Source organism: Bufo gargarizans, chromosome 1 (assembly GCF_014858855.1).
Source record: "Bufo gargarizans isolate SCDJY-AF-19 chromosome 1, ASM1485885v1, whole genome shotgun sequence".
Taxonomy (NCBI): Eukaryota; Metazoa; Chordata; class Amphibia; order Anura; family Bufonidae; genus Bufo; species Bufo gargarizans.
Window position 1 is genome coordinate 174275798 of NC_058080.1, and position 14913 is coordinate 174290710.

Here is a 14913-nt window from a genome sequence, read left to right on the forward strand (position 1 = left end):
CTGGCTACGGTTGATCAATTTGTTTGTTAGATGATTATATGGCACTTACTAATAAAGCCTTTGTAGATATTCTGCACCATTTTCTATAATTCATAAAGTATTCTCCCTTGTTGGCCAAGACACAGAGGTCCACTCCATATGTTGATATGGCTGCTGATGGAGAGTCATGTGACCAGGAAAATCACTGTCTCCTCCATTCAAATACACTGCACCTAAACTAAACTATCAACATTGCAAGTGCAGATGGTAGATGTGGTGTATGTGAGTGGAGAAGACTGATTGATGTGTCTGGAGTTACTTTTGCCTAATCACATGACCCTCCATCAGCAGCCATCTTATGGACAGGTCTCCTGTGAAGATTTGCTCAACAAGGGGACAAGAAATATAGCAAATGGCACAGAAAATCAACAAAGATTATATTAGTGTTATATAGTCATCTTACGTACACATTGGTCAAAAGTAGTCAGAAAGTGGCCAACCCCATTAATCTGATTACATTTTATTATGTCCACACACCTTTAGGCACCTCAGGTGTTACAGGCTCGACTTCAGAAATGTATTCATCCACAGTGAAAGAGTGATCATCCACAAACGCTTCTATATGTTTTCCATCCATAAAAATGTCAATCTGAAAGACATATAAAGACGTAACATGTGAATTTGATCCTTCTATTACAGATTATGTAGATCTAAGATTTCTTAAAGGAGAACCTGTCACATGGAAATGCAGTGCAGTCTGCAGGCAGCATGTAATAGAGCAGGAGGAGCTGAGCAGATTGATATATAATTTCATGAAAATAGATTTAGAGTAATAACTTGTAATTTATTTATTTAAACCTCTGTAGCACTGCCCATATGACTCCTCAGCATAGATTGGACAGAGGTTTTAGTCACTGGGTAGGACCGCCCACATGGCTCCTCAGCATAGATTGGACAGAGGTTTCAGTCACTGGGTAGGACCGCCCACATGACTCCTCAGCATAGAATGGACAGAGGTTTCAGTCACTGGGTAGGACTGCCCACATGGTACCTCAGCATAGATTGGACAGAGGTTTCAGTCACTGGGTAGGACCGCCCACATGACTCCTCAGCATAGATTGGACAGAGGTTTCAGTCACTAGGTAGGACTGCCCACATGGCTCCTCAGCATAGATTGGACAGAGGTTTCAGTCACTAGGTAGGACCGCCCACATGGTTCCTCAGCATAGATTGGACAGAGGTTTCAGTCACTGGGTAGGACCGCCCATATGGTTCCTCAGCATAGATTGGACAGAGGTTTCAGTCACTGGGTAGGACCGCCCACATGGCTCCTCAGCATAGAATGGACAGAGGTTTCAGTCACTGGGTAGGACCGCCCACATGGCTCCTCAACATAGATTGGACAGAGGTTTCAGTCACTGGGTAGGACCGCCCACATGGCTCCTTAGCATAGATTGGAAAGAGGTTTCAGTCAATGGGTAGGACCGCCCACATGGCTCCTTAGCATAGATTGGACAGAGGTTTCAGTCAATGGGTAGGACCGCCCACATGACTCCTCAGCATAGAATGGACAGAGGTTTCAGTCACTGGGTAGGACCGCCCACATGACTCCTCAGCATAGAATGAACAGAGGTTTAAATGAATAAATTATAGGTTGTACTGAATCTGTTTCTATAAAACTATATAGTATATCAGTCTGCGCAGCACCTCCTGCTCTATAACATGCTGCATTTCATAGTGGCAGGTCCCCTTTAAAGGGGTACTCTGACCACAGACATAAATGAACATAGCCATGTCTGATGGGGTGCGTTTCACTATCTTTAGGAAAAATTGAGTCCCATGAAATGCTTTGGGCCTGGAAAAACAGCAATTAGTAGGAAAAAAGTGGAGGAAATGGAAACAGTAGGAGTGGGTTCACACAGAGGTTCTTAGTGGCATTTTTATAGTAAAATGCAAGCTCCAGATATTACTTGAAAGTCTATGGGAAATACAGACGTGGACAAAATTGTTGGTACCCTTTGGTCAATGAAAGAAAAAGTCACAATGGTCACAGAAATAACTTTAATCTGACAAAAGTAATAATAAATTAAAATTCTATAAATGTTAACCAATGAAAGTCAGACATTGTTTTTCAACCATGCTTCAACAGAATTATGTAAAAAAATAAACTCATGAAACAGGCATGGACAAAAATGATGGTACCCCTAACTTAATATTTTGTTGCGCAACCTTTTGAGGCAATCACTGCAATCAAACGCTTCCTGTAACTGTCAATGAGACATCTGCACCTCTCAGCAGGTATTTTGGCCCACTCCTCATGAGCAAACTGCTCCAGTTGTGTCCGGTTTGAAGGGTGCCTTTTCCAGACTGCATGTTTCAGCTCCTTCCAAAGATGCTCAATAGGATTGAGGTCAGGGCTCATAGAAGGCCACTTTAGAATAGTCCAATTTTTTCCTCTTAGCCATTCTTGGGTGTTTTTAGCGGTGTGTTTTGGGTCATTGTCCTGTTGCAAGACCCATGACCTGCGACTGAGACCAAGCTTTCTGACACTGGCTAGTACATTTCTCTCTAGAATTCCTTGATAGTCTTGAGATTTCATTGTACCCTGCACAGATTCAAGACACCCTGTGCCAGACGCAGCAAAGCAGCCCCAGAACATAACAGAGCCTCCTCCATGTTTCACAGTAGGGACAGTGTTCTTTTCTTGATATGCTTCATTTTTTAGTCTGTGAACATACAGCTGATGTGCCTTGGCCAAAACTTCGATTTTTGTCTCATCTGTCCACAGGACATTCTCCCAGAAGCTTTGTGGCTTGTCAACATGTAGTTTGGCATATTCCAGTCTTGCTTTTTTATGATTCGTTTTCAACAATGGTGTCCTCCTTGGTCGTCTCCCATGTAGTCCACTTTGGCTCAAACAACGACGGATGGTGCGATCTGACACTGATGTTCCTTGAGCATGAAGTTCACCTTGAATCTCTTTAGAAGTCTTTCTAGGCTCTTTTGTTACCATTCGGATTATCCGTCTCTTAGATTTGTCATCAATTTTCCTCCTGCGGCCACGTCCAGGGAGGTTGGCTACAGTCCCATGGATCTTAAACTTATGAATAATATGTGCAACTGTACTCACAGGAACATCTAGTTGCTTGGAGATGGTCTTATAGCCTTTACCTTTAACATGCTTGTCTATAATTTTCTTTCTGATCTCTTGAGACAGCTCTTTCCTTTGCTTCCTCTGGTCCATGTCGAGTGTGGTACACACCATATCACCAAACAACACAGTGATTACCTGGAGCCATATATATAGGCCCAATGGCTGATTACAAGGTTGTAGACACCTGTGATGCTAATTAGTGGACACACCTTGAATTAACATGTCCCTTTGGTCACATTATGTTCTGTGTTTTCTAGGGGTACCATCATTTTTGTCCATGCCTGTTTCATGAGTTTATTTTTTTACATAATTCTGTTGAAGCATGGTTGAAAAACAATGTCTGACTTTCATTGGTTAACATTTATAGAATTTTAATTTATTATTACTTTTGTCAGATTAAAGTTATTTCTGTGACCATTGTGACTTTTTCTTTCATTGACCAAAGGGTACCAACAATTTTGTCCACGTCTGTATGAAAAGCAGGACACACAAGTGTTCTTTGGCTAATGGCGTTTTTAATAATTAGGTAACATTTTTGGGTCTCGGATAAAAAGTTGTTCACACAGTTGTTTAGGAAAATAAATGCCATGAAAACCACATGCAGTATGGAAAATAACACAAGCGTTTTATTGGTGAGCAAATTTGTGCGTATGGGGAATCTAAAGGAAATTTTGCAAAAACTGAACTATGTTTGACATGCATGGAGGAGTGAACATGGAGAACAATGGCTACCTAATTGCTCATGTAGCTAGTAATCATTTAGGCCTGGTTCACACCTGAGCGTTTTACAGCGCGTTCCTACGTGCTGTAAAACGCTCAACAGGCGAAAACCCATGTTTCCCTATGGGCATGGTTCTTACCTGCGCGTTTTACAGCGTGTGCTAACGCGCTGTAAAACGCCTTACGCCCAAAGAAGTACAGGAGCTTCTTTGGGGAGTATTGTTGCGCGTTCTGTACATAAACACCTCTGTTTTTCATTGAACGCCTCTGTGGTCAATCGCAAGAACGTGCGTATGACGCGCGTTTCCTATTTCCAAAAACGCGCTGTAATATGCCCCCGAAAACGTCCGACAATAACGCGCGTATCAAATACGCTCAAGTGTGAACCAGGCCTTAGAGTTATTTATTTAGATTAAGTTGCTCATTCTCCTGTTACAGCAGTGATCTCCAACCTGTGGCTCTCCAGCTGTAGCAAAAGTACCACTCCCATCATGTCCTGATAGTCACTAGATTAGCAGCAGTTGGGGAACACTGCTCTATGGATAGCATTTGCATTAAATAAATATTAGGACAGGCATGCTCAACCTGCGGCCCTCCAGCTGTTTTAAAACTACAACTCCCACAATGCCCTGCTGTAGGCTGATAGCTGAAGGCTGTTCGGGCTGTCTGGGAGTTGTAGTTTTGCAACAGCTGGAGGGCCGCAGGTTGAGCAAGCCTGTATTAGGAAATAAATCCTCAAATACACTTACATTCACATTTTTCCTGGGATAGAGGAAGAAAAATGGTTTCAGGACCGGAGACCTATGACGGCAAAGGAAGGGATATTAGTAGTCCACAAATCCAGTACAATATTTATACATTTTTGCTATTTTTTGGTAATTATATTATTACCCTAAAGGCCTCTTTACATGGGCGGACAATTGGGGCAATTATTGAGACAGAACATTCATTCCTAGGAACACTGGTTCCCAATAATTGCCCGGTGTAAAGGTGCCACCATAATTCATCAGGTTAAAGCATCGCTGATGTGATCATTTAAGTCATCATTTCTGGGCAGCAGACACTGATGTGTAAAGAGTAATCTGCTGCCCTGAAAACAATTAATGTTCGTTACTGATAATTGCCTGCTTGGTTGGCCTATGTAAAGGTATCTGGAAATAGAGTTTTCTTTTTGTTTATGCTTATGTTACATGAGTTCAGATAATTGTGCACATATGGCAGTGTAATATTGGCACAGATTACCGGATGAACAAGTAAACACTCATTTATCGGGTAATTGGAATCTTTAAGCAGGTTTAAAAATCGTTTGCCGGTGGCAGATCGTGCTGTTTAATCATGATCTGCTGCCTGAAAACAGTGATTCGGTGTAGGGGCGAGCTAAGGTTTAAAAGGATTACTCGATTGAATCGAGTAATTCGACACAAAAAAATCCTTTATGCAAGACTCGTTTTTGTCATGTGACCACAGAGAGTGAGTGAAGTGAAGCTTTTCACTCACCGCTTCGTGGCCTCCCGACTAGGCACCCTACACATCAGCGCACATACAGTATCAGCACCACTCCCGGGGGCCAATCACAGCGCTTCTAGCACAAGAGCAATGCAGATAAGAGCTCTTTTGCTATTGGCGTATGTTTGCAAAGGGTTATTGGCTGGTAACGGATGATGGGCGGTGCTCCAGGCAGATGGGCAGAGCTGTGCGCTGCCTGTATATTGTCGCAGCTTCCGGTAAACAATGTTACGGAACAAGTGTAAGTGTAATATGCTCTGTGTACGGCGTTGTGTGTGTGGACTCTCACGGCTGTCGTTCCCATGGCCCGGTAGTTGTTTGTAAGGGCAGTGGTGTGCTTCTACTGTGCTGTGGAGGGCTCACAATTCATTGTAGAGTTGGGGAAGTGCTGTGTCTGGATGTGTGCGCTGTGCTGGTCCTTGTGACCGAACTGTACAGAGGAAGGAAGGGCTTACCACCTTACTGCTTTGTGGCGGGCACAGGCGACGACTGGTCTGTGTGTGAGCAGTGTGGTTTCAGGAGGGCTGCCCCCTGTGAGTGTGGGTAGTATCTTACTGAGGAGAGTTTGTATATCCTGAAGGGCCAGTGGTGTCTATGTGGCAGGGGGTCTGGCAGCACATGGCTTTGTTGTTTGGGAAGGCCAAGACATGAGTGGTGTTCATTGGTCTTGGTTGAAATTGTGACACTGGTGGCGGTGGTCTGGATTGTGGCTGGCAGTAGAGAGAGTGGTGGTGGTCTGCATTGTGGGTGGCAGTAGAGAGAGTGGCGGTAGAGAGAGGCTCCCTGCTCCTAGGTCTGCCTTGAGCGCCGAGCTGATCACTCGGTAGTCAACTTGTTTGTCTGTTGGTCATGTGACGCTGGCCTCGTCACATGACCATCACTCCCCACTATAAATACAGGCAACCTACTGGTCCCTTAGGCTGTCTATTATTATTGTTATTTAGCTTACCTTTGGATTTTACCCTTGATCGGCTTCCTGACACCTCTTCTGCCTGCTCCCTGAACCTTGACGCTACCTCTCGGATTTTGACCTCGGCTTGCTTTTGGATTTTGTCTTTGCCTCTTCTCTTGTACTGATGTGACCTCCTGGATTGACCCCAGCTAGTTGACCCGCCTCGCCCTTCCATTTTTGGCGGTACCTTGCTTGTTCCACCTCTCTGTCCGCTCTAGTGCTACCTCTCATTGGCTGTCCGCTTCCCTGCTGTCTCTATCTCTCTGCTTGCACTTACTCAGGTCAGGGACTGTCGCCCAGTTGCGCCCCGTCACCTAGGGCGGGTGGTGCAAGTAGGCAGGGACAGGGGACCGGGTGGCAGCTCAGGGGGTGCACCTCCGCTCTATGTTTATACCTGCGACGCTACCCCATGACAGATCCCCATTACAGTCAATGGGTATCCAGCTATGACAGATTCAGCCAGTAAACTCTGTCAGTCTGTTCCTCCACCAGAACAGACTGCCGGAGTTCACAACATAACCTTAGATACACATTCTGGCAGAAGAACAGCCTGCTGGAGTATACTGTATGGAGTATAGCCAGATACAACCAGCTATATGCTCTCATTGACTGTAATGTGGTCCAAGGCCATCTGGCCATGTTCCGGCATACATGCTGGGTATTGTCCAAAAAGTTTAGTTTTTTTTGTCCGGCAAAAACCCAGCTTGAATGCTGTAACAAGGCCGGACCCCATTACAGTCAATTGCTGCAGCAGCCTGCAGTATCTAGCTATACCCAATATGGTACATTCTGTCTGGCTATTCTTCTGACAAAATGTATATTGCAGCTGTGAAAGAAGCCTTATGTGTGTGCAATTATTTGCTATACCAATGAAAGAAATAAAAATAAAGCAGAATACTCGATTTCTAAAATAATCGTTTACTGCAGCCCTAGGACGAGCAATGGCACAAGTGATAGCTCCTCCCCATACTGTAGAGGAGAGCGATGCATGTAATAGCAGGGGTCTACTCTGCTAAAGAGAAGGCGATTACAATCACCTTGAAGATCTGCACGTGTAATATAAGGTCAGTGTCCAAGTTCAGATACAGGTAATTGAGTTTTGATTAATACTATGAAAGTTGGTGCTGCCCGTCTCATTGAATGGGGCGGTAGTATAGTGATGACAACAGTGATGACCAGTTCGCATTGTTCACCCGTGAACATATGCGGGCTGCCATCTTTTTTTCACAAGTCCGGCCAGGCACTGGGAGCAGCCCGATGAAGGCCCCTGGTGGCTGTTCTCGGAACTGCCTGCTCCCGCTGACCGCACATGTTTTCAGACTGGCTCGCGCACAGGCACAGGTAAGGACTTACCTGTACATCGCCGGACTTGTGAAAAAGATGGCAGCCTGCATATGTTCGCGGGCGAACAATGCGAACTGGCCATCACTGATGACAAATGCTCTATTCAAACTTCTCCTCACTGCAGCCATGCAATAAGGAGAAACAGGTGCTCAGGATCTCCATTCTAGTGATCATGGGGGGGGGGGGGGGGGGAGGAGGAGGAGAAAGAGTGTTCCACCAGACATTTATCATCTATCCTGTGAAAAGGTGAGAAATGTCCTTTGTGGGAAAACCTCTTTAAGGCTATTGGGATCCCTTTTCACTAGCTAAGTCATCAAGTATGGGCTTTCTGTTATATCAAACAGCAGCATGAACTCTTCAATGTACTTTACTCTGTGGGGATCCGGAAAACTAGATTGGGTTTACCAAAACAGACAACTGCCTTGTAGTTTCCTTAACAGCTTTGTTCAGCACATGCTATGGTATTTTGTTCTCTATTCTACAGCCTGTGTGGGATTCCCTTTCTATAAGAACAGAAATAATCACTAATAAACCACTAATACAGTTCAGTGCAGAAAGTTAACAACACTCACACTCGAGGGCGTCCACCAACAACAGCAGTGAGACCTGGAGCTATGGTAAAAGTAAAAAAACATGACATTCATCAAAAAAAACTATTTTTTAAAGAAGCCATAATGTGCTGTCTGTGCTTTCTATAAAGGATAATGATATATAAAACCGGCACTCCTGTTTTATCTAAACATTTCATTATCTGTTAAAAAAATTCAAACAAAACAACTAACACAATTGGAGATATTAAACTAAAGCGCTGCTCTTCTGACAGGTAAGATCCGCAAGATCAAGCTCATGGACAACCAATAGTGACTGATATGACACCCTGGAAGATTTGGCAGTTCAGTTTAAAGGAGTTGTCTACAACAGATAAAAACAGGATCTGCTTTTTTCAAAAATCCTTTTTTTTTTTTTTTTTTTTTTTTTCACAACCTGTGTCTACTATTGAAGCTCAGCTCTACTCATCTGAAGTCAGAACTTTTATTTAATCTCAGACAACTGGAAATCCTACCTAAAACTGAATATGTAATTTCGGTTGATGTTTGCATAGATGTCCCAAGTTTAGTAGGAGTGTTTGAGCAGTTTTAGCATATAGGGACCTCAAGCATCCCTTCTAGTCTGAGCTTGGGGACTGAGTTATCATCTAACATATTACAAACTATGCAAAACTTATAATAGTCCAGTTGGTGGACTGTATAAATGGGATATGGAATGAAATTTTAGGTCTGAATGCTGTTTGTAATCTCTTGCTACAGGTGAAAAACACTGTTCAAGTAAATGATGTGGAAAGAAAAAAGACAAAGAAGTGAAAGGATTCGGCAAGTGCCCCTTGGAGACATACACAGAAATATATCCAGGAATGAAAGTAAAATGGGGCATTGAAATACATTTCTAGACAAATTTGCAAATGTAGACCAATTTTAATACAGTAAAAGGGTTTTCCAAGATGTTAATAATGATGACCTATCCTTAGGATAGGTCATCAGTGTGCGATCGGTGGGGGTACGACACCCGGGACACCTGCCGATCAGCTGTTCGAGAATTCGAGAAGATAGCAGTGCTGGCAGTAGTGCCGCTGCCTTCTCACTGCTTTCCCTAGGCCAAGTGATGACACTTTCATCTGTCAAGTGGCCTAGGCACAGCTCAGCCCCATTGAAGTGAATGGGGCTGAGCTGCATAACCAAGCACAGCCGCTATACAATGTATGGAGCTGTGCTTGGTAAGCTCTGAGAAGGCTGCGGCACTCACAGGAGTGCCGGTTCCTTCTCAAACAGCTGATCCTCGGGTGGCCCCAATGTCGGACCCCCACTGATCAGATACTGATGTCCTATTCCGAGGATAGGTCATCAGTATAATCTCGGGAAAACCCTTTTAATCTTACAATATACCTCTAATGGTATGCAGAGCATATAAATTGCTTAATAAAGTTGCGGTTCTTCCTAGCAATGTATAATAATGTTAAACTGTGGGAAAATGAGTGTCTCAAGTCATAATGGATTCATATCTCTTTTAGTTAACAGTCTTGTTTTGATGGCCTGCATAGGGAAATACACTGTCACCAAGCCATTGCCCTTGTTGGCTAGGAAAAGTCTTGACATTGTCAGCTATTATCTGTATGAGTAGGGTCAAACAGGGAGCAGGTCAAACCGTTAAACTTATGACTTCTTTTGCAACGCGTCTTCAACTTGCTATGTACTTCTTATCAGTCCTAATATTTATACATACAGAAGCACTTTGAAACCTCAATACACTAACCAGCTGCCATTGAGGAGTCAAATGGAGGTCAGACCAATGTGAATTACAGGTCACTTGCATATATATACTGTGAATGCATGCAGATGCTCTCTCTACAATCTCTTTATCAAAAGTAAGCTATTCAACCAATTTCCATGCAAAACAATCTTGTTATAATTCTCTAAGACTTTTGACTTTTTATTGCAAAAATAATAAAAATATACAGCTGGACAATACAACTATGAAACCACCATTTTTGAGAAATGATTCACTTATTTTGTATGCTTTTCTATGAGAAGGGTACGTTACATATTGACTGCTGAGGGTCTTGGGGCTGTGATCCCGTCAAATTCCAAAGAAAAGAGGCAGAGGTGCTTAGATGTAAAAAAATTTAAGTTTTTCCCCATTATACTTCACTTGATATCCCATAATGAGAAAGTGAAAACAACATTTTTGAAATATTTGCCAATTTATTGAAAAGGAAAACACTACAATCTTGCATTGACATAAGTATTCAGACCCTTTCTCAGTTGAAGCACCTTTGGCAGCGATTACAGCCTCCAGTCTTCTTGGGTATGATGTCTACACACCTGGATTTGGGGGTTTTCTGCCATTCCTCTCTGCAGACACACTCAAGCTCTATCAGTTTGGATAGTGACCATTAGTGGATAGCCATTTTCAGGTCTCTCCAGAGATGTTAGATTGCGATTCAGGTCAGGGCTCTGGCTGGACCACTCAAGGACATTCACAGAGTTGTCCGTAAGCCACTCCTGTGCTGTCTTGGCTGTGTGCTTAGGGTCAGTGTCTTGTTGGAAGTTGAACCTTCAGCCCATTCTGAGGTCCAGAGCACTCTGGATCAAGATTTCATTAAAGGGGTTCTCCAGGAATTAAGAAAATGAAAATACTTAAAGGGAACCTGTCATTAACTTTATGCTGACCTCACTGAGGGTAGCATAAAATTAGTGACAGCAATGCTGATATCCACAGTGTGTCACTCATGAGCTAAAAGTAAGTGGGTTGCTAAGAACCAGCATCATAATCATTGCAGCACAGGCCTTGAAAAGAGTTAAATCTACCCGAGAAGAGTCATGGTTATTCATAATCTCCTGCACGCTCACCCATCTGCTGCTGATTGGCAGTTCTCTCCTAGAGAGAAAGGGAGAAAACTAGGTAGAAGACTGTCAGTCATCAGCAGGTTAGCAGGGTGAGCAAGAATTCATGAATAACCAGGACTCTTCTCAGGTGGCCATGACTCTTTTCCAGGCCCAGTCTGCAATAATTGTGATGTCGGTTCTCGGCAACCACTTACTTTTAACTTATAAATGACAGACCGCTGAAATCAACTCACCTGTCTCGACTTTTTTCTGCCATTAGTATGGGCAGCATAAAGTTGATGCATCTGCTCATGAACTCAATTCCTACAGAGATTCAGCTAAAGATTCTATCAGCTGTATTCAGGATCATAATCCCTGACAAGTAGGAGAGGAGGGTGAGGCAGCTCTTTACCTCAGTGCTGTGAAGTAACTTGTCCTTATGTGTGATTAGGACAGGTTTTGTGTGTACTAATAGGACAGCGGCCATTTTGTTTCTCCTAATCATTGCTCCCTAAACAAAACAATCAATTATACCTAATGAAAGGTATTTGGGAATATATTTAGAATAAAGTAATATTTACGTATTTTCATTTTCTTAATTTCTGGAGAACCCCTTTAAGAATGTATCTGTACTTTGCTCTAGTCATCGTCCCCTTAACAATAACCAGTCTTCCCTGTCCAAGCCACTGAAAACACGCCCACAGCATAATGTTGCCACCACTATGCTTCACTGTAGGGATGGTAATGGCCAGATGATGAGCAGTCCCTGGTTTTATCCAGACATGACACAGTTGAGGCCAAAAAGATAAATCTTGGCTTCACAGTCAGAGTCCTTTATGTGCATTTTTGCAAACTCCGGACAGGCTTTCATGTGTCTTTTACTGAGGAGAGGCTTCTTTCTGGCCACCATGCCATAAAGACCAGATTGGTGGAGTGCTGCTGTGATAGTTGACCTTCTGGAGTTTCTCCCATCTGCACACAGGATCTTTAAAGCTCATCCAGAGTGGGTTCTTCGTCACCTCTCTTACCAAGGCCCTTTTCCCATGATTACCTACTGTAGTTTGCTGTTAACAGCTATAGGAACTGGTTGTTCCAGACTTCTTCCATTTATGAATTATGGGGGCCATTGTATTCTTGGGAACTTTCAATGCGGAAGAATTTTTTTGTAACCTTCTCCAGATTTGGGCCTCCACACAATCCTGTCTCTGAGCGCTACAGACAGTTCTTTCCACCTAATGTAAGACCTTTTCTAAACAAGAGAATGTCTTTTCAAATCATGTCTAATCAACTGAATTTACCACAGGTATATTCCAAACAAGGTGTACAAACATCCCAAAGATGATCAAGAAAACTTGAAAACTTATGTTCATGCAAAGTTTTTGTTTTCCTTTTTTAATAAATTTGCTAAATTTCTAAAATTCTGTTTTCACTTTCTCATTATGCGGTTTTGAGTTCAGATTGATGAGGGGAAAACGTTTTTTTATTTGTGTAAAAAAGATTATGTCGAAAAATGATGTATTTTTCTTTTCTGAAAGTTGATTAAATTCTACAGCCAAAGTATGGATAATTTTGGACTCACCCTCGTATACTGGCTCCTGGTAAGTCTGTGTGTGCATACACCCATTGCATAGCAATCTGGGGAGGTCCTGAAGGGGCACAATGCTCACCTAAGCTTTCACCTCTTCATTTGTTTTAGCAATCGGCGAGTGTGTGCAGCTTTGAACATTTTGACGTTCCATCACACCAGGTGAAAGGTTCTTTCTGAGGACCTTCTTTTAAAGAAAGATCGTGGAGGAACAATCTATCGCTAGCAAAAGATCTGACTTTCAGGTGAAAAATTCTAAAACAGATGACATTTTTCCAGTAGATGACTATTATTTCTCAGCTAAAACAATTGTTCCTTGATAAATTTCACTTGTCAAATGTTTTCATATAGTTGAAATGGTCTACTTTAAATAAATTTTAGTCTAATATCTATAACCACCTTAACAACTGGACTTTGATGAAAATGTGTGATTAGCAAGAAGAATTGAAGAAAAAATACAGAATATTGCAAACTCTGCATTTAATCACAGACCACATGCTTGGTAGGATTTCTGTGCCAAATTTACTGAAATCATGAGAATGACTTTCTGTAAATGAGAAATGACAGTGACATTTGTTGTGTTCATTTAGAGCATTTGACCATTGATTGAACTCTCTTGTATAAATATAGCTCTAAATACAATAACACAGCCATCTTGGTATCTTCACAGCTCAGTTCAAGCATACTTGAAGGTCAAATTCCAAAATATTGCTGTTAATTATACTTAAAAATAATCGCTGAATCTGTAATGAACTTGAAAAAATAAAACATACAAAAGAAGTGAAACCAGCTAAATGGGGGCACCCTAGCATTATGTTATTATGGATAAATACATGTTAACATATGGTCCATGGGCATTACTTTTATGACACATTGTACATATATGGCTTTCATGAGCACTCTATACTGTATGTGGGGAACTTCACATTTTGGCTTATGCATAATGATTCTCTTTATTTACAAAACATAATCTCCTGTTGGTATATACACTTCTCAACATTGCAATTGGACAAGAAGAATAAGTCATGGAATTATGGAAATCAGGCTTAATAGACATGTTGATGATATGCAAATGATAAATAATGGCGAGTATGAGAGCCATGTGTAGAAATACATGAATGTCAAGATATGCTTCTGGCAACTGCCATTGCAATTTCTAACCAATGATGTCCCAGATGTGCTCGATGGGAGACTAGTCTGGAGATGCTACAGACCATGGTAGCTTATTTAGGCAATGCAGGCTGCTCACTATAGCACAAGCAACATGCAGTCTGGCATTGTCCTGCTAAAAAAATGGCTCCTGGGACACGACCAAATCAATGTAACGCCGAGCAGTTAGTGTGCCTGAAATGACTAGGGGGGTCTGGCTACCATGCATTATGCCACCTCACACCATAATCACAATAGTAGGACTAGTGTGATGTTCCCTTGTGTAGACCTCTTCATGGTGTTGCCCACGTGGTCTCCAAACCAAATTTCCAACTATCATTGGGTCCAAGACAAAAGCAAGACTCATCACTGAAAGGGATAGAACTCCTTTCCAGCTTCCAAAGAGGTCTTCCTGTAGACCATGATAGCCTTTAAAGGCTATGTACACCTTCAGAAACAATTTTATGACTGCATCAAATAATTTTTTCAGTTGGCCTTTATTAAAAATATTGAGCTGTTTTGTCACAAAGGTTTAACAGTTTTTCTAGTTGTGTGACTGGAATTTTCACTTTGTGCTCTAATAAACCTTATGTCTACACTAGTGGGAGACCATAAACACTTATTTATGCCACCTTCTTATCAGTAAGATAAGAACTGAGCTATAATGAGTGATTAGTAGGTCAGAGAGCAGAAATAAAGAATCCCTGTGCTCATGGTCTGACGGAAAAGACTGAAAATCCAAAAGGGTGCCACTAGAGCATCTCAGCTCTATACAGAAAAAAGGGTTCCATATATTTAAAAAAGACCAATTCAAAAATTATATTTAGCTCAAAATGAGTACAATGCAATCATAAAAAAAATGCCCTCAAAAGGTGTACATAGCCTTTCAAAGCGGTGGTGTGAAGTCAATGAAACCCTGTAGTTAGGAATCTAGCTTATAGCCCAAGGTCATGTAAACACCTTCTAATGGTCTATGTAGAGACTGTATGCCTCGCTAGCGTTCCTTCCTGACAGTTGGCTGATTGCTCAGTGAAGGAGAGCCTGGAGGAGATCTCCTTCACTGTATGAGGATGACGGATCGCTATTGTGATCCCTCATCCTCATACAGAATCATAGTTTCTAAGCAGCAGATGACAGTTTAGAC

General features: G+C 42.2%; 1 protein-coding gene across 1 annotated transcript in view; it reads right to left on the reverse strand.

The window, feature by feature from the left end:
• Positions 1-14913, reverse strand: part of LOC122942539 — a 110809-nt gene that overhangs the window by 21011 nt on the left and 74885 nt on the right. The window contains exons 15-17 of the mRNA XM_044300193.1: positions 8228-8267; positions 4603-4654; positions 517-628 (exon numbers count right to left, since the gene is read on the reverse strand). Coding sequence (XP_044156128.1) covers positions 517-628; positions 4603-4654; positions 8228-8267 — 204 coding nt within the window. The remainder of the gene's footprint in view (positions 1-516; positions 629-4602; positions 4655-8227; positions 8268-14913) is intronic.